Here is a 27,486-nt window from a genome sequence, read left to right as displayed (position 1 = left end):
GTAATCCAAAGGTTTCAGATGTTGAATAATTGCGTGCACCAATCAGAACATCCTTAACATATATCTCACCTCTTACCCTGTCTTATCTCACATCTTATCCCATCTTACCCCATATCTTCCCCTTCATCTTATCCGACATTTCTTAACCCACCTACATCACATCACAAACATATCCAACCATACCCCAGCACACTTCCCCGGATTTTTTTTCTAACATTTATCTCACCTCTTACTCTATCTTATCAGAACGATATGATTTCAGAACGTTTCTTGTGTTATTGTGTTTAACGTGTCTTTTGATTAATCATCAAGTGTCGTTATCTTGGTCGATACCATGGTAAATTCCATACAAGTGTGTCTGAGTCGTAGAGGATTTAAGAAAAACCTAAAAAATTGCCTTAATGAGCACTTGACTTCAAAACCTATGGTAGGTATTGATTATATATCTAACAATGACTACTCTAGGATTTCAAATCAAGTGGTCATTAAGGCATTTTTTTAGGTTAAAATAAAATTACAAAAATCTCACACTGCATCTAACTCTTGATTTGCTACCGCCGCCGCTTCATTGGACTTCTGAAAGATGTTTATAATAGAAATAATAGGCCCTCGCCGCCGCCGAAAAAAAACGTACATTTGGGTTGCAAGGCACATTTTCCAAGTGTATCAAGAAATCCTGAAAATCAAAAGTTGTATTAATAGGGCAAATTTGTAATATCCAGGGGTAAATTTTGCTGTCCAGGGGCCGATTTAATTTTCGTCTAAGGGTGAAACACGTGTCAAGGGTTGAAAAATGGAAATGTCCAGGGCTTTTGTCTGAACTTACTTACTTCGTCAATCAGTGGTGGACGGTGAAATCGGTTGTAAATTACCCACCCTAACCCTAATAACATAAATGATATACAAGACTAAAATAGCTATCATTACATTGAACAATCTTTAGTAGGCATCCCTGCTCGCCTCTAATAGGTTTGCGATTCTGAAATGGATATTCCCAAAGATAGTTTGAGTTTTCATGTACAAAACCAGCTTCTACCATTTTTATCACTTTCACTTCATTATATATATATATAGTGAAGATATGTAATATCTGTCATTTTAGAAAAAGAAAAGTATTGATATATAAATAACTCAAACTGATAAAAACGAAAAAAGTTAAGAATATTTTTGTTAATTGTGTGTATTTACGATTTTTTTACGATTTTACCATTCCCTATTGCTAGGTTGAATAGGGTGTGGGCCTGTACCAACGTCGTTTGACGTGGGTTCCAAGCCCACACCAAATTCTTCAAATAATAAAATTGAACCTGGATAGGCCAGTTTCACCACTACAAAAAGAAAAACTATCATATCATATCATTTCTTTCTTTGCAATGCAAGGTTGCAAAAACCATCAACATTCACATTTTCATCAACCATAACACATTCCAAAAGCGATTTGACTGGTCGACCTTTTCGAGTATATTTATCATCATTAAACGTGAGACGTTTAACATTTCTATCAATACACATACGAATAACATGAGCAATATATTTCGATTGCTGACTTTTAATAAACAAGCTCACATCTTTCGTACCACAAATTTCCAACAAACGAGCATTACTAATAACCATGCGAAAATCATTTTCCTTTTCATTGACATGTTTCATACCATTCCTTACCATTCGTCTGAGGAATGTACGGTAAGCGGTATCGATTCGATCAAATTGTTTCTGGTTGGTGTTCCAGTTTTGGCACGAGTAGGTTAATCTGCTACGTATAAAGCTATTCAGAAACTTTACGCGAGTTTTTAGATTGATGTGGAAATTTTGGAGTAGATTTGACATTTGAGAAAACTTGACACTTGCCATTTGGATTCTGTGGTTGATTTCCGCGTCTCCAGTGTTGGGGTCAAGGTAATCGATATAGCAGCCAAGATATTTGAATTTCGGGACATTGCTCTCTTCTTTCTTTCTTTTTTTCATATTAAACATTTTTTCTTTTTAAAAATGAAATAAGTTCATTATAAGAAACTCATTTATCGCGTTTTACTTTTCAAAACGTTTCCTTAGCTCTTATAACTGTTATATCAGAGGACTCTGTAGAACTTACCATGTAGTCCGACGTAGTCTAGGCGGGTAGGAACCCCTTTTAATTATGAATCGGCTTGGAGAAAGTTTCATAGCTGGCGTCATAGGCCACTCGAATAACAAAAGATTTATCTTTAATATTTGACAATTTTAGGAAGATAGGATAATTATTCATGAAGTTGTTCAACTTTTTTCTTTTTTTCCATTTTTTCATAATGGCCACCATAAATAAGCTTAAGACAAAAATAATGGATAAACATAAACTAGGTAAGTAAATAGTCTGAACTAAATATATGTTGTGAAGTGTAACATACATGTTTTTTTTATAAGCATAACGCTTATAAGCATATGAAGGCTCAGATTTGGTAAATTCTTAAGCATGACATAAGCATATAAGCGAGCCTGAAATATAATTGCTTATGGAATCAAAATAACAATTTGTTATTTGATTTCCACAAAAAAGAAAACACTCCATTGCTTTTACATTAATCGTCTTCTAACAGGAAAATAGAATACATTCCATTGTGTTCAGATTATGTTGTGTTTTAAAAAAGAGCATAGTTATACTTTTTCAAAAAATCTCAGCTCTGTACTGTTTCCTTAACCCTTGGATTAAAAAGTTAGAAAATTAACATAGTTAGCATATGGTAAGCATATACTGAGCCTAAATTCTCTGAGGTCTTAAGCATATCTGAGCCTGAGCAAGGGGCAGACACTTGCTTATAAAAAAAACATGTATCATAATAAAAGAAATATATACTAATCTATGCTGTAAAATGTAAAATAGTTGAACGTGCACAAGGCACTGGGCTCAACTTCAGTATTTTTCAAACTATTTGAAGTCCCAATTGTAGCAGTTATGAAATACACGCAGAACAACCAAAGTTGTATCTTGCCTTTCAAAAAATATGAAATATAGAAGAAACAGAAACAAAGTGTGATCTTGCCTCTCAAATTAAGTTGCAACTTTTCTTAAGAAAATTTCTGAAGCAACGACATCAATCACATTAACATTAAGAGTTTTAAAATTATTTTGGTTTTCTCCGACTTAAATTCAGCTTTTCAAAATCAGCTCAGCCATTTTGCCTAGCCTAATTAACAAAATAACAAACCAAAATTAACAGAACGATACACATTTTTTTTCATAAGCAACCGAGTTGCTAAGGGCTCAGGCCTCAAAATGGCCCAAAAAATAAGCAACTTGCTTAGCAACCCTGAGACCTCAAATCCAAATTAGCAACTTTTTTCCTCAGCAATAAAAAATAACTTTGACACAACTTTAAAAGAAAGCCTTGGAAATCTTTGAAAAATGCCTCTACTATCCATTTAAAATTGAAAAATTGTTGAAAAATACAAAAATGTGCTTTTCATTCATTTTAAGCTTGATAATTTTTAAGCAACCTTACAAGCAACTTTGGGCCTGAATTTCGAAAAATCCTTAGCAACTCCAGGCCTGACCTGAAAATTGGAGTTGCTTATAAAAAAAATGTGTATATAAAAAAAAGTTTTGGGTATAGCAAGAAAATATTACCAATCGTGTGTTCTATCAGTGGAAAATTAGTTATTTCATTTTTAAAACTAATTTTCAGTCAATAAAACACAAGATTGGTAAAATTTTCTCGCCCTTTCCAAATGTTTCTCAAACATTGGCACTGTCTTGTCAGCTCGCTTCTTAGCCATTTTTTCATAACTTCTACCCATGTTCCTAAGAACTTCTTTTATAGGTTGCCAGTCATTGTTATCTACCATAAATCCCCAGCAATCTCTGGCTTTCGAGTCTCTCCAATTCTCACTCGTAATGTTGTTATTCTTTATTAAGTCTGCACCTATATATATATATATCCTTCATGATGTAGGCTCTTTCGTACTTTTTCGGTTTGTACCAATCGTTTTTGTTAGATTCTTCGTTGAGATCGTCCTCTATCTGTTTCAATTCCATCTCTAAATAAAAAAATTTGATTCATCAAATTGAATTGATTCCAAGATCAAGTGACGTTAACGTTGTCAGTTGGTAAATTCTCCATATAAGTGAGTCTGGTACTGGTTTTCAGTAGAAAAACCTAAAAAATTGCCTTAATGACCACTTTGTTTGAAAACCTACAGGAGGTATTGTCGGATTTTCAATTCAGGGCATGAAGATTTTCTGTCACTTTGGAAGAAAAAGATACCAAATTTTAGCAATGGGTAAGGAAAAGATTTATATGAGAGCTATTACTTCTGTTTGTTTGAGCAGATCTTCTAAAGGTGTCCTTGGTTTCACTTGGAATCTTTGTTCCTTTAATTAAAGAAGAAAACAAAATATGAATTAAATGATCTATAACAAGTTTATTTTAGTAACAGAAGATCATTCAGTCAAGTCTGTAATATCGAGTAGGCGAGGCAATTACAGTTGAAGTATATAGTGAGAACTAACATACCACTCTCTTGATCTTCGTCTAGTGAGTATCGATTTCCTGAAAACAAAGACCATGTCCCTTGTCAAAATCAAAATAACATTGGATGAAGTTGACCCTAATCCTGACAGAGAAAAAACGCTAACTATGGTACTGAGGCTGTGTTAATACCTCTGTTAGTGTCACACAGTCCATAAAACCTCTTTTTTAGGCGTTTTTTGGCCCGAATTTGCCAAATTTTTATATGAAGATTGGGTTTCGTTACATTCAAGGGTTTATAGTAATGCACCTTTGTGCCAAAAAACATAAAAATTGAATGAGCCTTTCTTGAGAGAAGCTGGTAACAAACACACGAACAAACGCACGAACGAACGCCCGAACGAACGCAGGAACAGACATGGGTCAATTTATAGGAACTCCAGGTAGGTCCGAATGGTTAAATACTCAACCAGTCTGGTTGGAAGTGAGAAAATTTACTTATATAAAAGGCTTTACTTACCGTGATGCTCGAGGTAATACTGCGCTTCATCGGCAGTATGTCCACTCAACTGCATTATTAAAAACTTAATGTATGCAGGTTCGATTACCTCTAAACGATATTTATGATCGAAGGTACTGAAATTATCTTTAACGATCTCTTCGATCACGTCAAGATTTGATTCGCTTAGTCCACCTAAAATAAAAAATACACTAAATCTAAACTTTTCGGATCTACTATGAGTAAACCTGCTAGAGTAAACTTCTGGATTTCAAAAATTTAAGTGACATGAGACTCAAAAGATAACAAAATCTCCAAATAAAGAAATAAATACATTATCAGCTTTTATTTCACGAAACGCCTGCATGGCATCACGGGAAATTTCTAGGAAATAGAAAATAGAGGTAATGCTGCTCGCCCAAACATTAAAACATACCCGAACTAATGTAGAACGGCAAATCATGTCTTAAAAACTTCTTTTTCTCATTCCTGATAAATGTATTGTCTTCGTACACAGGCATGGTGTAAAAGAGGTCACCCAAATTGTGAAATACTTTGTGTCGCCAACTGCGTTGCTGCAAACACTTGAGGTGATTTATTGTTTGACTAGAGAGTTTGACGATATCCTCCTTCTTCTTCATCTCTCGGCAAAGTTTTGCCAAACGACACATTTGGATTTCGGAGATCTCTTTCTCTAAAAAAATAAGAGATGAATTTTACTATTACAATCCTTTTATAAGCAATAGGATGGTGAAAACTTTGAGAAATTTTCATTCCTTTTAAAAAAAATTAAAGGTAGTGTCTTGTTTAAAAAACCCCATTTTTGGACATTGAGCCAAGCCTGTTCATAAAACATGATAATTTTAATTCTTTCTGCTTCCTTATGAAAATCGGAGAATTGATTGAATTGAAAAGCGTTGAAAGAAAAGGGATGAGATCTCTTTCTTGACATGATACTATCTACTTTAATGTCAGAAAAATTGGCGTCCAGAAAATTTCGCGAGTAAGACAATTCGCAAAATTTCGCGTGTTTTGATGGAATTTAGTTTCGCGAATCGACAAGATTAATTCATTTTGCAGGAAATTATTTTCGCAAAATTGGATTCTCCCACACTAAAACACTGGTAAAATAAGCTAAAAAGTTCTAATAAGCAAAATTTGACTAAGAAAACCTGAAAACTCTGTCTCGTAGGAATCAATTTTCGCGAATGAGCCAAAAGATTTTTTCGCGACTATTTCATTTCGCGAATTGAGGGGTCATTCGCGAAATTCGCGAAATTTTCTGGACGCAAAATTTTTCTGACCTTAAAGTACTCAATTATCCATAACGAGTCATTAAAATGTATCAACTAACCTTTAAGCATATCGTAGAATTCATCAATACCTGGTAAAAAAGAATAACAAAACAGTTTATGTGCTATAAAAGTAGGCAATACTATTCTTTTCTCCCAAGGTCGTAAAATGCCCACTAATGAAAGTTCATTTTACCTTCATCATCATTGTCATTCTCATTATTAACATGACCATCACCTTCGGGAGCACACTGGCCTGATGCTGCTGAAAAGAAATAGAAAAATCAGTCCGTTAACATTAACCGTAAGCTATTTACATAATGTTTGGTAACAACCAGTTTCATATCTATAAATGTAGGCAATACTATTGAAGTATTCATACTGCTTCATTGTTATATCTCTTAATAAACCTAAAATCTCAGAATAATGCCTACTTTAAAAAAGGCTTTACACCTCGTACCTTTAGTATGATTGTCATTCTCATTGACGTACGTACATTCACGTACGGAAGCCTGATCTGATGATTCTGAAAAGAAATCGAAAAAAAATCAGTCGGTTAAAAATCAACCTTCAGCTATTTAGTAGGGGATACTATTGAAGTATTCATACTGTTTTATTGAGTTTTATCTCTTAATAAACCTAAAATCTCAGAATAATGCCTACTTTAAAAAAGGCTTTACACCTCGTACCTTTAGCATGATTGTCATTCTCATTGACGTACGTACATTCAGGTACGGAAGCCTGATCTGATGATTCTGAAAAGAAATCGAAAAAAATCAGTCGGTTAAAATCAACCTTCAGCTATTTAGTAGGGGATACTATTGAAGTATTCATACTGTTTTATTGAGTTTTATCTCTTAATAAACCTAAAGTCTCAGAATAATGCCTACTTTAAAAAAGGCTTTAAACCTTGTACCTTCATTATGATTGTCATTCTCATTGACGTACGTACATTCACGTACGGAAGCCTGATCTGATGATTCTGAAAAGAAATCGAAAAAAATCAGTCGGTTAAAATCAACCTTCAGCTATTTAGTAGGGGATACTATTGAAGTATTCATACTGTTTTATTGAGTTGTATCTCTTAATAAACCTAAAGTCTCAGAATAATGCCTACTTTAAAAAAGGCTTTACACCTCGTACCTTTAGTATGATTGTCATTCTCATTGACGTACGTACATTCACGTACGGAAGCCTGATCTGATGATTCTGAAAAGAAATCGAAGAAAATCAGTCGGTTAAAATCAACCTTCAGCTATTTAGTAGGCAATACTATTGAAGTATTCATACTGTTTTATTGAGTTGTATCTCTTAATAAACCTAAAGTCTCAGAATAATGCCTACTTTAAAAAAGGCTTTACACCTCGTACCTTTAGCATGATTGTCATTCTCATTGACGTACGTACATTCAGGTACGGAAGCCTGATCTGATGATTCTGAAAAGAAATCGAAAAAAATCAGTCGGTTAAAATCAACCTTCAGCTATTTAGTAGGGGATACTATTGAAGTATTCATACTGTTTTATTGAGTTTTATCTCTTAATAAACCTAAAGTCTCAGAATAATGCCTACTTTAAAAAAGGCTTTAAACCTTGTACCTTCATTATGATTGTCATTCTCATTGACGTACGTACATTCACGTACGGAAGCCTGATCTGATGATTCTGAAAAGAAATCGAAAAAAATCAGTCGGTTAAAATCAACCTTCAGCTATTTAGTAGGGGATACTATTGAAGTATTCATACTGTTTTATTGAGTTTTATCTCTTAATAAACCTAAAGTCTCAGAATAATGCCTACTTTAAAAAAGGCTTTAAACCTTGTACCTTCATTATGATTGTCATTCTCATTGACGTACGTACATTCACGTACGGAAGCCTGATCTGATGATTCTGAAAAGAAATTGAAAAATCGGTCAGTTAAATTGAACCATCAGCTATTTACACACGTTTGGTACCATTAGTTTGTATATAAAAGAATTTTTAAAAACTTCATTTCGAGTGCTATCACTCGTCAGGAAGCTAAAAATTCATAGATATTTCGACATAAATAAACTCAAAATTTTGAAATTAATCGTACCGACTGGTGAATCAGTGGTTTCGCACGACGATGATTGGAGTTCATTTGACAATACTAAAATGGAATAAATACTGAGTTGCTTACATTCATTACATGCTAGGTTGAAATTACTAAAAAAGTGGAATTAAGATACACGTTTCATTTGTGTTTGCAATGATTGATATCAGTGGAAGAAGGGGACATGTAATTTACCTCACAGTAATAAAAAAGTTTTATAAAATTTAAATATTCATCGCAAATTCTTATATTTAAATATGGAAGTGCAACTTTGGAATCATATAAATGTTTTGGAGGTAATGAGCCATTGCATTAAATTCAATCACTTACACTCAATTTCTGCCCCAAAGAGTGCTTCAGCTTGGTCATCTGAAAAATTTGAATACTTAAATGTCAGAAATTTTTGCGTCCAGAAATTTACACGATTCAAGCCATTCGCGAAATTTTGCGTGTTTTGATGAAATTTAAATTCGCGAATTAGCAAAATTGACTAATTTAACAGGAATTAATTTTCGGGAAATTGGATTTTCCTAGAAAAAAACACTGGTAAAATAAGCTCTCAACCAAAACAACTCTTTTCGCGGGAATTTAATTTCGCAAAGTAAAGTATGAAGCACAATCCAAAAATTAACATTTTTAAATCTTGAAATTCATAATCAAAGAAACGTGTAATTCGATGTAAGGAATATTTCGATATTTAATATTTTTATAAATGATCTGTAAGCTTTCATTTGCTAGGCTGACGATGATATGATTAGAAATATCGAAATAAAGTGTGACCGTAAAAAAAGGAAATAGAAAATGGTAAACAAAAAAATCCTCATAAATCATTTTATATGGGATGTAATTAATGTGTATTATGTGTGTTCATAACAGTGAAAGCCATTCACAAAGTCGTTAAATTTGATGTTTTGATGTTTCTCTTTTATGTTTTTTATTATCAATCAAGTTGTTGAAACATATTAATTACATCTCATAAAAAATAATTTGTGAGCATTTTTTTGTTTACCATTTTCTATTTCCTTTTTTTACGGACGCACTGTATTACTTACATCGAATTACACGTTTCTTTGATTTTGAATTTCAAGATTTAGAAATGTTCATTTATGGATTGTGCTTCATACTTTACTTTATGAAATTGTCTGGTACAACTGGTCGATTTCGCAAATTTGGAGGTCATTCGCAAAGAATCGCGAAATTTTCTGGACGCAAAACTTTCTGACATTAAAGAAGTGAGTACCTTAAGTGAATTAATTAACGTAAAGATTATATCTAAGAAAAGTTTCAAAAGTCTTTCAAGGTTCAAACACTAACCATAAACACTAACCTATTTATAAACACTTTTTAGTGAAGGTATACTTGTTGAGATACTACTTGCATGTCAAAAAAAATTTACCTGTTTGTTGAATGATTGATTTATATAGATGGACATCCTCGTCGCAATCCTTGTTGAAGGTCTCCTTTATAGCATTCTTTGTTTCTCTGTACCATTTAAGTTCTTCTTCTTTGGAGACTTCGTTTGGAGTAGGGACCTTGGTTGGATCGAAGTCGCCTCTCATTTTCGCGAACAAGCAAACAAGCCATACAGGAGCCACCTGCGGCGTCACACCTTGATCAATCGTCGACACACCTACCGTCAATCGGCGGACAAGTCATGCAGGAGCCACCTGCGGTGTCACGCTTTGGTCAACCAAAGACGCATCAATCCTCAACCAGCAAACAAGCCATGCAGGAGCCACCTGCGGTGTCACACCTTGATCAATCGTCGACACATCTACCGTCAATCGGCAGACAAGTCATGCAGGAGCCACCTGCGACTTCACGCTTTGATCAACCAAAGATGCATCAATCTTCAACCAGCAAACAAGCCACGCAGGAGCCACCTGCGGCATCAAACCTTGATCAATCGTCGACACATCTACCGTCAATCGGCAGACAAGTCATGCAGGAGCCACCTGCGACATCACGCTTTGATCAACCAAAGATGCATCAATCTTCAACTAGCAAGCAAGCCATGCAGGAGCCACCTGCGGCGTCACACCTTGATCAATCGTCGACACACCTACCGCCAATCGGCAGACAAGTCATGCAGGAGCCACCTGCAGCGTCACGCTTTGATCAACCAAAGACGCATCAATCTTCAACCAGAAAACTAACCATGCAGAAGCCTTCTGCGGCATCAATCAATTTAACCCATCAAGGAGACACCTATCGTCAATCAAACAAGCCTTGCCGGAGCCACCTGAGGCGACATTCAACATTGATCAGTCAAGGATGTACCGATCACCCGTCAATACCCAAGCCATGCAGGAGCCACCTGCGGCATCTCAATGTTCCAAACAGACAAAATTGTACCCATTGACTTACATGCATCAAGCCAAGCAAAATCCGACTGCGATATCACATCCACGCCATTCTATGACATCAATTAACACAGAACCATTTCAACATTCAAGCTTACCAGTTCAGGCTTCATCGATGGATGATATTATGGAGACTTATTCACCAATTACGTCATCGAAAAGGACGTTCCTGAACCGCTGTCGACGAACGATCTGCTATTTGCCATGTTGAAACAACAAGAGGCACCACGTGTGGACGACGTGGAATCGTACGATGGAGATCCACTCAACTATGCACATTTCATCTCTGTTTTCAAGGAAGCAGTTGAATCGAAAATCCCAAATCCTAGAGGAAGGCTGACAAGACTGATGAAGTACACCACAGCTGAAGCTCATGAAGCAATCAAACATTGCATCCAACTACCGTCTGCATATGGCTACTCCTCCGCATTGGATATACTCAAGAAGAGATTTGGAAATCCACATCTGATTTTATCGGCATATCGCAACCAAATCAAAAATATGCAATCATTACGATTCAGCAACCCTAAAGGTTTTCGCGAATTCCTGAACCATCTGACCAAATGGCAGACCTTCTACTGTGATCACTCTAACGTCCTGGATTCACCAGAAACCATCAGGCTGCTATTGGAGAAGTTACCACCACCTCTCATCGACAGATGGAATCGAAAGGCTATGATACTCCGTCAATCAAATGCAACGGAGCCAACTTTGAAAGATTTTGTCGCGTTCATGGAGCAAGAGACAACCCTTGTGAATGATCCATTGTACTCTCGTCATGCTATCAGTAAAGATTCTTCACCCAAACAATTGGAGAAAGGTCATTCAAGAAACCCAAGACGTTCCTTCAAGACTGCTGCAACCAAGAACGAACAAACACCAAGGATCAAAATCTGTCCGTTCTGTGAGCAACAACATGACGCAGAAGATTGCCCAGTCATCTTAGCAAAGGATATCAACCAACGTAGCATCATGATAAGATCAAAGAAACTTGTTTGTTTTGGATGTCTCATGATCACAACGCCCGAACGTGCACAAAGCGACGAACCTGTAAAGTATGTCGATCCAAGCATGCAACTATCCTCCACGGTTTCAAATTTCGACCCAGTTCAACCAAGAGAGACGATCGATCATGCTGATGGAGACAATTCAGACAATAGAACTGATACCAAGGACAAAAGGAAATCAGATCATCATATGAATAAAGATACCAAAGATGTGAAGGAAGACACAGATCAACCTCAAACCAAAACAACAACTTGTCGTGCAACCAATTGTCATGAAGTTATATCAATGTGTGTAGTTCCAATCTGCATCAAACATGCAGACGATCCCTTATCAGAAAGACACACCCTTGCGATGCTCGACCCCTGCAGCCAAGCATCATTTATTGCTGATACCTTGGTTGACCGGATGAACATCAAAGGACGTACCACCTCCTTATCAATCACCACAGTGAATGGAACTAGTGAAGTCAATTCTACCGTCGTCAAGGAGCTGAGTGTCAGAGCGTTAAACAGCAACCAAACGATCACTGTTAAGAAAGCATTCTCAAGAGAAGATCTACCAGTCGACCAAAATGAGATCGCCACCAAATCCAAGATCAAAGCATGGGATTACCTGAGCAAAATCAAAGATAGCTTACCTGACAATGACCATCAACCTGTTGAGCTTCTTATCGGTGCAGAGCCTGTGCCTCAAAGCTATCGAACCAATCGAAGTCATCCCAAGTCAAGATTGAGGTCCATTTGCTTATCGCACCGTTATCGGATGGTGCATCGTTGGACCATTAGAATCCTCCACAAAGAGCCAATCAATTGGATGTCATAGAACCATTTTCAATGACATATCAGAAAAATCAAAGAGCAATCACTTCGTTTTCAAGACCAATGTGAAAGAAATGGACATTGGAGAAATGTACGAGTCGTTGTACAACACTGATTTTGTCGAAAACCAGTCTAACCAACGTATCGACTTTGAAGATTCACACATGTCAGTCGAAGACAAAAGGTTTATGTCCATTATGGAAGAAAAGACAACAATGGATGATGGTCACTATGTACTTCCATTACCACTCAGAGATGGAGAAGGCAACTTACCAAACAACAGATGCATTGCAGAAAGACGATTAGCAAGTCTCAAACGCAAGCTTGAACGCAACCCTACCTTTTTCGACCACTACATGACGTTTATGGATACCATATTGAAGAATGGTCATGCAAGAATCGCCAAACCATGGAGTTCTGTCACGTTTTCGTCAAGGTCGGATTGGAGTAATGGCAGACATCCAAGCTATGTTTTATCAAGTGTTTGTTCCTGAACATCAACGATCCCTTCTTCGCTTCCTTTGGTGGAAAGACAACGATCTAACTACAACACCTATCGACTACGAAATGAACGTCCACGTCTTTGGTGCAGGATCATCACCAAGCTGTTCAAGTTATGCACTCAGAAGAACAGCCATCGACAATCAAGAAGATTTCCCCGACAAGATACGTAACATTCTTTTCAACAATTTCTACGTCGATGATATGTTGAAATCAGAAGATGACGAACAAGAAACCATTGAAATGATACAGGGTGTCAAATCGCTATGTAAACGAGGAGGATTCAACCTCGTAAAGTTCGTAACCAACAGTCAAACCGTGCTCAATTCTCTACCAAAAGAGGATCTTGGATCGTCACTCAAGGATGCATCCCTACTGGGTGGACTCACTGACAAAGTACTCGGTGTGTCCTGGAATCTCAGTGATGACGTGTTCAAATTCGATCTAACAGAAGCGAAGCAGAAACCTCTGACAAGACGAGGAATGTTGTCCATGATAAGCAGCATCTATGACCCTCTTGGATTGATATCACCATTCATCCTGAAAGGAAGACTTATTCTCCAAACTTTGTGCAAGATGCAACATGGCTGGGATGATCAAATTCCAGAGGACATTGCAACTGATTAGATAAAATGGTATTCCGACCTTGAAGATATCAAATTGATCAGCATACCACAATGTTATCAGCCAGATGACTTTGGTACGCCAGTTGAGAAATCATTCCACCACTTCTCAGATGCTTCTGAGAGAGGATATGGACAAGTGACATACTTGAGACAAATCAACCAAGAAGTCAAAATCCATTGTTCCTTGGTAATTGGCAAATCACGTGTTGCACCAATCCAATTTGTATCAATACCAAGGCTTGAGCTGACAGCAGGAGTATTGTCCACAAAGATCTGCAATCTTGTCGAGAAAGAAGTACAAATCAAAGGCATACGGGCTCAGTGAGAGTGCCGTCCAATTAATGCACAGCTATTTAAGCAATAGGAAGCACAGAGTTCGTATAGGTTCTCATTTAAGTTCATGGCTCGATATTTTATTAGGAGTACCCCAAGGGTCTATCCTTGGGCCATTACTTTTTAATATATTCATAAACGATCTATTTTATATCATAGATGCAATTTTAAATTTTGCAGATGATAATACTTTATCTTCTTCTGGATCAAACTTGGATGAAGTTAACGCAAACCTTTTACACCAACTAAGCATCGTTCTTGATTGGTTTAAGCATAACTCAATGGTTGCAAATCCCTCCAAGTTTCAACTTATTTACCCCGGTACTTTTAACGCCGATGTTTCTCTTCCTGTTGGTAAAAACAACATTAAGAACGTCGATGTCGTGAAACTTCTGGGTATAAAAATCGATGCAAAATTATCTTTTATTCCTCACGTCACCGAATTAAGTAAAAAATCTAACCAAAAACTAAGGGCATTGAGAAGGGTGAGACATTTTTTATCAGAAGATCAAGCAAAACTTCTTATAAACTCCTATATTCTCTCACCATTTAACTATTGTCCATTAGTCTGGATGTTTTGCGGTAAAGGGGGTAGCAGCCTTATTGAGAAATGCCACCACAGAGCACTATGTGCTTTGAAAAACAAAACCATCTCGGAATATGACGACTTATTAACTGACTGTAATGCGGTGAGTATTCATACACGAAACCTAAAACTTCTCCTCATGGAAGTATTTAAATCTACACATGGCCTTGGACCACGTATCATGCATGGCATATTCACGGCATTGCAGTCACGTTATAAGCTTCGTTCTGGTCATACTCTTTCTCTTCCTCTATATAAAAAATACAATAGTGCATTTGGTGTTAACACATTTGACTTTAGAGCAGTTTCAACCTGGAACAAACTACCATCCTCTATTAAGTCGCTTGAAAATTTAGATTCCTTTAAAAATGCTCTAAAAAATGTCTTACCTATCTGCACTTGTAAAAATTGTACATAGTTTTTTTTTTTCTCAGTTCTTTTTTTTCAATATATATATTTTTAATGTTTTTATGACAGTTGGATTTGATTAGAAACTTACTTGTAATTTTCTAGATACCACCCAACTAAAAATAAAGAATAAATAAAAAATAAAATAAATAGATGCCAAACATGTATTCTGGACCGACAGTGAGGTGGTTTTGAGCTATCTCCACAACACTACCAAGAGATTCAAAACTTTTGTGGCAAATCGTGTCCAAACTATCCATTCATCTACTGACCTTTAAGCCTGGAGGTACATCAAAACGACTGACAATCCAGCTGACATCTCCTCAAGAGGAATTTCTACCAAAGATGCAAACAAGATCCAAATGTGGATACATGGGCCAGAATTCTTCTGGCAAAACGAAAGTACGTGGAAGAAATCAAAGCCCTCGACCAAGCTAGACGCAAACGATACAGAACTTAAGAAAGTGAACGCAATCATGATAAAAGATGCAACAAATAATGTGGTTTTGAAGTTAATCAAACAGATCTCAAATTAGAAAAGGCTATGTCGTATCGTAGCATTAATCGTACGTTTCGTACGCATCATTTGTAAAGCTCCAAACGTCGAAAGATGCAGCCTTGCAGAAGCAAAACCATGTCTCAGAACACAGCCCAATCTCCAGTCTTAATCCCTTCATTGATGAGTCAGGAGTACTTCGTGTTGGTGGAAGATTGCGGAGATCCAACCTAAACTTCCAACTGAGACACCCTATTCTATTACCGAAGAATCATGAGTTATCTGAGTCAATCGTTCGATGGTGTCATGAGAAGTGTGCTCACAGAGGTCGTCTACACACACTTCACGAATTGAGAAATCATGGTTTCTGGGTTGTCAATGGAAACACCTTTGTTCGAAAAATTATCTACCATTATGTCATTTGTTGTTACCTGAGAGGATCAACATCCAATCAGATCATGGCTGATCTACCAAAAGCAAGAGTTGTCGAATCTCCACCATTCACTTACGTTGGGGTGGATTTCTTCGGACCATTCATCGTCAAAGAGCTGAGGAGGGAATTAAAACGCTATGGAGTTATCTTCACGTGCTTTTCAACACGAGCTGTTCATCTTGAAGTATCATCCAGCTTAGAAACCGACACATTCATCATGACTCTAAGAAGATTCATCTCAAGACGAGGAAAAGTTCGTTCAATGCACTCAGACAATGGAACTAACTTTGTTGGCACCGAAAGAGAGTTGAAGGAGGCTATCTCAGAAATGGACCACGAAAGAATTGCAAAATACATGAACGAGCAAGACGGTGATTGGATTTGGAAATTCAATCCCCCAGCCTCAAGTCATATGGGTGGTGTGTGGGAGCGTCACATCAGAAGCATCAGAAGGATCCTTGCTGCACTCTTGAAATCTCAAGGACCAAGTCTCAACACTGAAACCCTCACAACACTACTTGTCGAAGTAGAATCAATTATCAACTCAAGACCATTAACTGTCGACACCGTAAGCGACCCAACAGAACCAATGGCACTATCACCTATGAATTTGCTGACCATGAAAAGCAAAGTCGTCTTGCCACCACCAGGAGAGTTCGACGAATCTGATTTATATTCTCGCAAACGATGGAGAAGAATTCAATTCTTAGCAAACGAGTTTTGGGAGCGGTGGAGGAAAGAGTATCTTTTTCAATTGCAGCACCGCACCAAATGGAGAACCAAAGAAATGAATTTTCGATCTGGAGACATAGTCCTACTAAAGGACAACACACTAACAAACACACGAAACGATTGGCTGATGGGAACGATTGAAAAGGTGTATCCAGACGACACTGGCACAGTACGTTCGGTAGACTGTCGAATTGGGAAAAATGTTTACAGACGACCAATAACAAAATTAGTGTTATTGATTGAGTGTTCGACCCCCGACGAGGAGCCATCAGATTTGGAGTAATCATATGAGAGGAGCCATGTGTTGCGGCCATGATAACATTGGCCTCAAGAGACTTGTATATATTATGACGTATGTTGTTTTGGTAGCTATATTCCTATTTGGGAATTAGCGTATGATATCGCGTTTTAATGTTTAATTTAATTTAATTAGTTTTTTAATGCTCCAATGCACAATTTTCTCCATTTTATCTCGCCCATTTTTGCTTTTGAATTCAATCTAGAAATTGTTATGAGAACGTGTAGACGTTTTGAGGAGTTTGTAGAAACTCCATTTTCACTTCTCGTTGGAGAAACTTTAAAGTTAACATTTTAGAGTAATTGAATTGATTTTCATTTTGGATTTACTTGAGAATTTATTTTGGTATTTCCTGTGGAGCCATCCATACACAGTGCTTTGGAGCTTATGTTTCAGTAAGTTTTTCCTATATTTTTGACTTGTAATTTTTCCTATTTTTGTACATTTTTTTGGTACTAGATTCCCTAGGATTCTTTAGATTTTTCCTTGAATTTTGGTCACCTTTTGACCTGGTCTGTCATTTTCCAAGCTATTTTTCTGGTCACAGACCGTTAGTCTTTTGGGCATTACATTTCGTCCTTTGGTCGTATTGGCTTCATACTCTATTTTTGGCCTCTATTTCCCCTCTGTTTGCTCTAGGGCCATTTTACTTTTGGAGTTCCGTATAGTTTTCCGTATTCCGGTATTGGCCTTTTCCATCCGGAACTGACTGATTTCCGGGATTCGGAACTTAGCTATTTTTATTTTATTTTAAATTCTAATTAGGCTTTCTTTGTATTTTTCTAGCCTCTGAATCAATAAAGAGCGTTGTAACACAGCACACTGTTTCGGGCTTCCACAGTGGGCAAGGGCTACTTAACAAGGCACAGCGTGAAAAGGTCGAATATCCTGTAGTATTTAAATATGGATATTTTTGCGTATGCATGAATATCCGTAAAAATATCCATTAATAAGTATCCGTTACAGTATATACGTACCGATACTTAACCAATTAATATATTTACCTGAGTATACGCACGGATACTAGTATGTATTAGAATCTTTAGAATGTATATTGTTTTACATCGAGGATACTTATGTATACTTTATGAATATCCGTCAGAATACCTTGGATACAGTTTAAGAAGAATATGCAATTCACATTTACATGCATTTTCGCGATAAAACCTTGCTTCGGGAGAATGTTGCTTCTGGAGAAAGTTGCCTCGGGAGAACCTTGCTTCGGGAGAATGTTGCTTCTGGAGAAAATTGCCTCGGAAGAACCTTGCTTCGGGAAAATGTTGCTTCTGGAGAAAGTTGCCTCGGGAGAACATTTTTTCTGGAGAATAAAGCTTTTGGAAAAATGCTTCGGCGGAGAATGTTATTGTTAATGGAGAAAAATTTGCATTGGGAGGTCTTTGTTTCTGGAGGATATTTCGTCTTGAGAAAATTGCGCTATTCCATTTTTAAACCTTGATTTTTCAAGGGAATTTCATTTCTTTTTCAGATTAGCTTCATTAGCTGACATCAATAATTATTTACTAGCCCCCTTTTCAAGAACTTTCACTTTCCAGAGGGGTCTACCCCTGATTTCCAGGGATAATTTGTTATTCATAATTTCCAGGGGGTTAGTGAAAAAGGTTCGTCAATACCCCTGTATAAAGTTTTTTTGGAAGAGCCCTTGCTTTTGGATAGAATGTTGCCTCGGATGAAGGTTGGCTCGAAAGAATGTTGTTGTTTATTGAGAATACTGCTTCTGGATAAAGAATTTTGCCTAGGGAGAATGTTGCATCGCGAGGACGTTGACTCGAGAGTATTTTGTTTCTAAAATCGAGACTCTTGTTTCTGGATAACGTTGCTTCTAAAGGATGTTACTAGAGAAAAAATTCTATAATTTATCGCATATATTAATTCCGATTATTAATATCAAACGGAACTTTTAAAACCGCTGTTGTAATGTTTGAAGATTCCACAAACTTTCCCGTATTGCAGCACATCTTATTTTGTTGAAAATGCATCATAGGAAAAAGGGTTTAAGTAGCAAATTTTTTGGTCTAGTGACTAAAACTTTCCGAAAAATTGTCAGCCGACTTTCAACGCCCCTGTAGAAATTTCATCCGACTTTTTAATCCCCTGTCTTAAAATATTTTGCCCGATTTTTAATACTCACCCAAAACCCGATATTTTAGCCCCCAATCATAACTTCTGGCCTTCTGCCTGATTTTTGTTAATCTCAAATTGAGTCTTTATATCGACGTTGTTTATAATCACTGATTGACAGCATGATCGACAGTATCAACAGTGTCTAATATTATAAGGCAAGTCCTTACTTTTTAAAAAGAATTTCGTGGATCGAAATTTCCTTGCTAAAAATAGCGCACATACAGAATCTATGTAGAACAAAACAAGCGTTTTTAGCCATTTGTTAAAAAGTCAAAATCGAAATTTTGTCTCGTCGTTGCAAAACCATGTTCGCGCACATCCTCCGATGGAAAGGAAAAGACTTTTTGGGTGAATTCGCGGTGGAAATGGCATTTTTAAATTTACCCTTTTTTGTAGAGCGTGGAAATTCACGGATTGTTTTCACGGATTATTTCATAAAAGGGGAAACTGCACTGATATTTTTCATGGAACATTTTATGACGTACTTCACGGAGAAATCGAAATAATGCACTGGTAGCTTTTACGGCTCAATATTTGAAATAATGCGGATAGTTCTTACCAGGTAAAATTAAATTTGAAAAATGTTGCAGTGACGTTACTGGGTGAGATCACCTATTCTCAACTTTCTTGCTATTCTACACCGTGAAACGCTGCAATATAATGTTGCCAGTGATTTTCAAAATACGCCCGTACTTTTCAAGATTAAATTAGTAAATGGTACGGGGGAAATTCAAAATTCACGGCGAAAATTTAAACGCTAGTTTTGGCCAGCATCGTAGATTCACGCTTTCGCTATTCTAAAAACGCCTAATTCGGCTTAAATTTTCATTATATGCATGATCACTGCATATAATTTTCCAAAGACCCAACACTCAACAACTGTATAGTGGTTGCGTAGCGTAAAATTATTTAATACGTCACTTGCAACCCGATCGGTTGATGCGTCTGTAATGTAATATCAGAAGACATTTGAGTGATGTATATCATATGAAAAAGCATTGTCAGCTAAAAACCTTGAAAATTTCTCGCTTCCTGCCCCTCTTCAACCGACTTAAACCAGTCGAGCCTTTTGCATTGAAGGACCTTGGAGTGATCTACAAGGTGCAATTAAACATGCAAGTAAACCCATTAAATAAGCTTCCAGTACAGCCTTTTAGGTTTGTAATGTATTAAACCCCTTCAGCTTTTGAGACATACCCTGACTAACCCCGTATATCATCCAAGATCCCAGTGACTTTCGGCGACATAAACTCCCCATCTAAATCGACTACTATCTAAATAGAATACTATCCAACTGAAGTGACATTAATTTATCGCCTCTCGATGCAATATGGTATCTTTCATTTTTCAAAAGAGTTTATCAGAGGCCTAGTTTTCAAAAAATATAGCATTTTCCATTTTGTGATTGTACGAAAAAGATTGCTTCAGAGGAAGAAAGTTCAAACTCGCACACAGCCCCTTACTTTGCTTTTTTATAATTCTTCGCGGTGGTGGGGGCCCTAGTCTTTCTGGCGTCAAAGGCCGCTGAGCGTCAAGGACCGCAACCGGTTGGCGTCTTGATAATTCAAACGAAGTTGCTAGGCGTTTGCAGGCAATTTCTTTGTATGATTGGGGTTATCGAGGTAAAAAGTTGAAATCAATATGTCAAACTTCAAAACACTGTCGGCTGAAACTATACAACATCAGTGCTCGACTTTCGAAGAAATTCATATAATTTTCGCACAATTAGTGATGAATAATTATTTGAGATGAGTCCTAATGACTTCAATTATCATTAGAAGTAATTTCAAGAAATTTACTGTGTTGATCACAAAGATATCTTCGGATGTTGGTGTGGAATTTGTGTTACACTTTCACTCAAACTAAATAGGTGAGTTGAAGGGCTACAGACGTATGCTCGTTAGCTTTTATATATTTTTAGACGAAATCCACTTGAACAGTTGATGGCAATCTCAAAGTTGAGATATTTTTAGGCTTATTTTGTAAAAATCTTTGTATTTTCACCAGATTTATAATACTCTGTCTGCAAAATTGACATAGTGTCTCCTGACATAATAGTATGAAGTGGATTGTACATTTTTATTTTGTGAGCAGGCTGTGATCGGCGATTGATACAATTCTCATTTTCATCTTCTGACTTGGTTTCAGTGTGACTGTAAAATTATAATATTGCCATTGGATGTATTTTTTATTTAAGAGATTGGGTGCCTTTCAATCTTAAATCTACCTTTTTTTAGGAGATCTCAAGTAATTGATTTCAAGATTGGAGAAGAAGCAATAAAGTCAAAGACACCAAGACACCCACCTGGACACACATGGTACGTTGAATTTTCCAATAAAATTTTGATTGCAGCTTTTAAAAAGTCTAAGTTTGACAAAGATCTAAACTTCCACCATCTTGAAATTATGATTTTGCATGATTTTTTACTATCCAATGACACCATGTATTTACCGGCGATTCACCGTTTGACAAGTAACTTGCAAAAAATGATCGCATGTGAAACATATTCTTACCTTTGGTTTTCTTGAAATCATGATTTCAAGATTTTTTACTATCCAATGACACTATTTATTTACTGGCGATTCACCGTTTGACAAGTAACTTGTCAAAAATGATCGCATGTGAAAAGTATTCTTACATTTGGTTTTCTTGAAATATCATGATTTTGCAAGGTTTTTTACTATCCAATGACACTATTTATTTACTGGCGATTCACCGTTTGACAAGTAACTTGCCAAAAATGATCGCATGCGTGAAAAGTATTCTTACATTTGGTTTTCTTGAAATATCATGATTTTGCATGATTTTTTACTACCCAATGACACTATTTATTTACCGGCGATTCACCGTTTGACAAGTAAGTTGCAAAAAATGATCGCATGTGAAACATATTCTTACACTTGGTTTTCTTGAAATTATGATTTTGCAAGAGTTTTTACTATCCAATGACACTTACCGGCAATTCACCGGTTGACAAGTAACTTGCCAAAAATGATCGCACGTCCTGGCACGTCAAACATTCTTACATTTGGTTTTGAAATTTTGCTGCTTTAGTCAGGCATTTGAGAGTTTCCCTCCACTGTAAGTTACCAGTTCTGATGGTACATAATCAGAAAATTATAACAAACTTCGCACATTTTCAGGTGCAGCAGGACTGAGGACCGAGTAGACATCTCATCACAAACAAAGTTAACCGAAACGTCTAGAAAAAGTTCACGCATCAAATGAAATTCCATACATGCAACATGACATAGGTATGTATGTTATATTTGTTTTATTCTTATGTTTTCATTTAAACATTGTTGCATTGACCCTGGTGAACCTGTCAGACTATGTTATCTTTCAAACATTCTGTTTTCGGGCAGAGAGCAGGTTGTCAAGAATCTGTTGTGTCCTTCTTTTCCTTCCAGAGGATACTTCCCTACTTTTCCAATGGCCTTTTCATATGAATAATTTATGCTTGGCCTACTTCTCCAGCAGTTCCAAGTTTTTCTATTATGTCACTCTTAAAGATTTAAAAGGAACTAGTTCCAAGATTGCAAGACAAATTGATTTTCTGTATTTTTTTAGCATTGTAATGACCAACAGAAGGATGGAACATAAGTGCCAAGAGAATCTGGTCAATGAAATGTAACGGATCAGATTTATATGATCAACAAAACCAGTTATGTCGACGGCATCAGACAAAAAGTATACCAGTTACAGGAAAGGAACTTTTTTCATGGAATATCTTAAAGTCTGTAAAGAAGTCACAAGGACTACCGCTTTTGATCAAGATAGAGATGAGTTTGGATTTTATTTGCCGTACAAGTATTACCAGATTCCAACCGAGAATCAAGCGATTTATATTGTTTTAAATGTTTGAGCAGAATTTTAAATCTCTGGACTCTCTTACATGACTTTTCTAATTTTTATCTTGAAAGTCTGTAAAGAATTATAAAGAGTATTTTTTTGTAAAGAGTTATAATTAAGTTTTGTCCACTTTTATTTTTGGAAATATTTTTGTCATAAACATCTGATTTTTTATCATATTTATTGTTTCAATTTTTTTCCAATGTTATTTTTCTAAATTTTTGTTTTTATTTTTTCCTAAGCATAAGTTGAAATTTTGTAGTACACATTTATTCTTAAAAATAACATAACTATGAATATGCATTTTGTTCTCTTTTTACTTTCAAACGACAAAAAGCCTAAGACATTTTAGAAGTATTTCTTTTGACCAGTCTTTCCACAATTATGAGAAAAAAACAACTAGTGTCAAATTAAAAGATATTTTGGATTTTCGAGTATACAAATTCGGATATTTTCTATTTTTCCTTTCAGAATTTCCCCTAAATATCCTCCAATATGTACTGTCAAATACTCGTTATATTGGTGTGTAGTTGTGAATATTGACGGATATTTTTCTCAATATTCGTAAGAATCCGACCCTTCATATAGGAATCCTCGGGATTTACTACACGGATATTGATATCGTATACATACGAATACAAAACATGCATACGGGTATGCATCTGTCTGTATACGTATGTATTCGTATTCTGTAGTATCCTAACCTGTATTTTTCCCAAAATCCAGTATCCTCAGCATAGGATATTAATATGCATGACTCAAGGATACGCAAGGATATTTCCCAATATCCTTGCGTATCCGAAGCTTTAAAGTACACGGATATTCGACCTTTTCACGCTGTGAGGTTAATCGAATAATTCGATTGGCGAGTTAACCAACCACTATAAAATTACAATCAAACACAATTGAATGATAGCAATATGATTTTTGAAGGCAATCAAATTAATAATTCTGGGTAAAATTCGATTGATATTCAATTATGTTCGATTGATTATTGATTAAAATCGATAGTCCTTTACCTCAATTAGGTAGTTCCCAGATTTTCTAGAACCCAGTCCCATAAACCAGAAAGTACCTTTTTCCCTTTTTTAATTTTCAGGCGCCTTAGATTTTATCATTTATCAAAAAGGGCTATATTCTTCATAACAACAAGGATGATGAAGAGAGTTGTGCTAGATAAAACACATCAATCTGTCACCACAACTGTTGTTCTGCAAATTCTAGTAGGACGCTCAATTAGACTGTTTGGAGCGTTCTCGTGGTAATCAAGAAAATCACTTTAAATTTCAAGATTTTTGCCAATTTGTGAAATTAAATGGTCGTAAAAAAATCTTTTAGGCTGATTCACAAAAATTAATTCCAACGAAACAAAAACTTTCTTTTACATATTCTACAGTGGAGTTTTTAACTCGTTTTTATGACTTATCTAATAAATATTGATTTTGCGAAAATTAATTCCCCCGAAATGCACAAAATTTTTCAAATGCCCTGATTCGCAAAATTTCTGACATTAAAGTATGCAAGGCTATGGACTTTTGATAGCCATACCCAAGATTTACCATGGTTACATTTTCAATAGAAATTTTTGTAGACGGAGCTTTCTAAAATTCTACTTCACATTTTTTCATGAAGTTTTGAAGACTGATGCAAAACAGAAATGTTTAAATGTGACGAAGAGCCAAATTCTTGAAAAACATGTTTTTTTGCTCGAGAAATGCAGGAAATTGGCATTGTTACAAATTTTCATGGGTTTTGCGTTATATTTATTTGTCTTTTTTCACATAAAAATGTTAACAATGATAAAACCATGTATTTTGAAATTTCATTAGAACTATTCTATCCGGAATCCTTTTGTTCGTTTGTTATTTTTTCATGCTTGTTTCATGATGTTTCCTTGATTTTGGCTTTTGTTTCTTTAAGTTAAATATGGCACATCTAGAAACCATTATTACAGTTCCCCAAATGAGAGAGATGGTACAGAGAGGAATGACACACTTACAAATCTCAAATCAATTGAAGCAGCTTCACCCTTTAGATAGAGGGATAAGCGAGAGAAGTGTCAGAAGATTTTGCAGAATAAACAATGTAACTAGAATAACTGACCAGGAGCTAGATAATCTTGTAGGAACTTGCATTGCTCGATTTGGTCATAACTACGGAAGATCTATAATGCAAGGAAGCGTAAGGGCTTTAATCGGATCAACTGGAAGAGTGGTTTCTCAACGTCGCATTTCAAATTCTTTACAGAGACTTGCTCCCGTAGAATTTGAATTAAGAACCCGTGATTTACAAGAAAGAACAAATCCGGTACCCTACTTTGCCCCCTATTTTGGGTATAAGGTCCATATGGACCAAAATGAAAAAATAGGGCAAACCTTTGGATGCACTCATGTGGCTCTCATTGATGGGTGTTCAAGAATGATTGTGGGGTCAATGCCTATAAAGAACCATATCATCATATATGAATTTGTTTTTCGGCCAGCCCTTATTAAATACGGTTTATGGAACCAACTACGTGTGGACCATGGTCGTGAATTTGTGTTGTGCCTTTTTGTCCAAGATTTATTAAAAAGACATCGATTTTCACAAGAAAAACGGCCATGGAGACAGACACCGTCTACAGAAAATAATGTGATAGAAATATTCTGGCCTGAGTTAAATTCTAGGGTAAATTACCCTTCAAAAAGAGCATTTATTGCAATTTGTGAGACCTATGATCTTGATATGTCTGACCCTGTCTTAAAATTTTGTCATGGATTGCTATTTATGTCACTAACGATGCTGCTAACCATTTGATCAATTCCTGGAACCATCATATGATCCCTGGCCCTCAAGGATGTATCCCTATTGATAACATGAGAGATACTAAACGTACAGTTGACCTACTTGAAGCTTTGGTTCCAACTGCACCTGAAGCTGTACGAATGTATGAATCATTTGGTGGAAATCTTACACGTGATGCTAGCTTTGGTGAGGGCCCTTTGATATACATTGAACATGCATATGAATCAAGAGAGGCTCTATTTAGTACTAATTAACCATCTGGTGCTGACATTTTTTCTGACATTGTACATGGAAACTTTCAAAGCACAAAATCAGCTTTAGATTATTTTCATGGTTTAACTGTAACTTTAGCCAATCAGTTTGGTTAAAAAAAACATTTGGATGTTCAGGTTGGCTTTTTTATGTGGGTATATGGTTCATTTTGTTACTTTGGTTCAAATTTTGAATGAAACTACATTTTCGTTTTCATTTTTGTTCAGACACAATTCTTAATAACATGTAGTCCACTTAAGTCAGTTTAAAGCAAAGATTGTTAAAAATTGCTTTATTGGTTTATTTGAAACTTTTGTAGGACTCAAGAATATTTTATGGAGCTAATTAGACTTGTGCCTTCTATCTATAAAAAAATTATTTCCAGATAAGTTATGATATGTGATTTTGAATCAGCTCTTAGTGCTCTATCATTTGGTTAAGTTTTTTACACCCCTCCCTCGATCGAATTGGCGTCAGCAAAAGTTCAATTATTAGGCATGATTTATTCTCATCTAATGTCTAATGATACTGGATGTGCTGCAAAAAAAGTTTCTCTTTGGAGTGGATTTTCTCTAACTCTATCAATTTTGAAGACAAAAGCTAAATCGTTTGCATTGGAAAGGGAAAATAGCTTTGATAAGATCCAGGCTTTTTTCCAAGCACTAAGCAAGCCACTGTTCCTACTTTTTGGTCAAGTTGATCAAATGTTATGCTTAAAAGAATATTATAAAATTTATTGTTTAAAGTTCTCAAAAAAGACGAGGCAAGGTCTCAGCTGGATTAAATATTTTTCCAGTGAATGATGCTCGTCGATCCTACTAGAAGTGGTTTTGATAACTCGAAACAGCAGTGATGTACTTTCTAGTGCCTAATTAACACATGGTCAAAATAAACAGGGGGTGGAAAAAATTTCAAATCTGATATACGAGGGACGTCCCAAATACAATACGTCGGGAAATATATCCCTTAAAAACCCTGAAATATGGTAAATTTAGCCTTGGAAAAAATCAAAAAATTAACAAGCGGGGGGGGGGGGAGTTCATTAGCCACTCAAGAGTAAGCAATTACGAGGGGAATATTTTTCATATTTTGGCTCTCATGCTTCAGATTTCATATCCATAAATGTCAGCAAAATTTTCGACATCTAGTTTTGTTTAGTTGTCTTGTGACCAGAATTAACCAAAATCCCAGTTAATTTTTTCACTTTCTAATGAAAAAGACTCCATAGAGAAATCTTTTTGTGGCGCACCCATTAAGTACCAAATTCAAAACATTTGAACAAAGCACACTATTATTATGTTCTGTTTTTTTTTTAAATCAAAGTTTATTTCATCACATCATAAGCAATATAAGCTTTTCGGTTTACATCATCATCAGTGTTTTTTATTTTAAGCGACTTAAGTATGGCTGAATGTGTGAGTCTATTTCAACCACATGTAAAATCTGAAATAAATATTATTGTTTAGTTTATATAGAATTACTGCATAAAAAAACAAACATGGTAGCAAACTTTTAATTTCCAATTAATCTTTTTTTGACAAACAGA

General features: G+C 36.0%; 4 protein-coding genes and 2 long non-coding RNA genes across 6 annotated transcripts; all 6 read left to right on the top strand.

Annotated features, from left to right (window-relative positions):
• The first annotated feature begins 9,961 nt into the window (after positions 1 to 9,961).
• On the top strand, positions 9,962 to 10,669 carry LOC136822096 (submandibular gland secretory Glx-rich protein CA-like). Its single transcript, XM_067078310.1, has one exon. It carries the CDS (start codon positions 9,962 to 9,964, stop codon positions 10,667 to 10,669), a length of 708 nt encoding a protein of 235 aa, XP_066934411.1.
• A 205-nt stretch (positions 10,670 to 10,874) lies between these two features.
• Positions 10,875 to 12,500, top strand: LOC136822095 (uncharacterized). The gene has a single exon (XM_067078308.1). It carries the CDS (start codon positions 10,875 to 10,877, stop codon positions 12,498 to 12,500), a length of 1,626 nt encoding a protein of 541 aa, XP_066934409.1.
• Positions 12,501 to 13,063: 563 nt separating this feature from the next.
• Positions 13,064 to 13,624, top strand: LOC136822094 (uncharacterized). Its single transcript, XM_067078307.1, has one exon. The coding sequence runs from the start codon at positions 13,064 to 13,066 to the stop codon at positions 13,622 to 13,624; it is 561 nt and encodes a 186-aa protein (XP_066934408.1).
• Positions 13,625 to 15,295: 1,671 nt separating this feature from the next.
• Positions 15,296 to 16,894, top strand: LOC136822093 (uncharacterized). The gene is made up of 2 exons (XM_067078306.1): positions 15,296 to 15,352; positions 15,545 to 16,894. Exons 1-2 carry the CDS (start codon positions 15,296 to 15,298, stop codon positions 16,892 to 16,894), a joined length of 1,407 nt encoding a protein of 468 aa, XP_066934407.1.
• Positions 16,895 to 17,216: 322 nt separating this feature from the next.
• On the top strand, positions 17,217 to 17,726 carry LOC136822061 (uncharacterized). Its single transcript, XR_010848852.1, has 2 exons — positions 17,217 to 17,304; positions 17,696 to 17,726. It is a non-coding gene; the product is annotated as an uncharacterized lncRNA (long non-coding RNA).
• A 4,167-nt stretch (positions 17,727 to 21,893) lies between these two features.
• On the top strand, positions 21,894 to 23,203 carry LOC136822053 (uncharacterized). The gene is made up of 2 exons (XR_010848844.1): positions 21,894 to 22,306; positions 22,623 to 23,203. It is a non-coding gene; the product is annotated as an uncharacterized lncRNA (long non-coding RNA).
• The last annotated feature ends 4,283 nt before the right edge of the window (positions 23,204 to 27,486 follow it).

The sequence above is a fragment of the Clytia hemisphaerica genome, unplaced genomic scaffold (genome assembly GCF_902728285.1).
Source record: "Clytia hemisphaerica strain Z4C2 unplaced genomic scaffold, Clytia hemisphaerica genome assembly, whole genome shotgun sequence".
Classification (NCBI taxonomy): Eukaryota; Metazoa; Cnidaria; class Hydrozoa; order Leptothecata; family Clytiidae; genus Clytia; species Clytia hemisphaerica.
The sequence above is the reverse complement of the archived record's forward strand: the minus strand, read 5'-3'. Positions and strand labels throughout refer to the sequence as shown.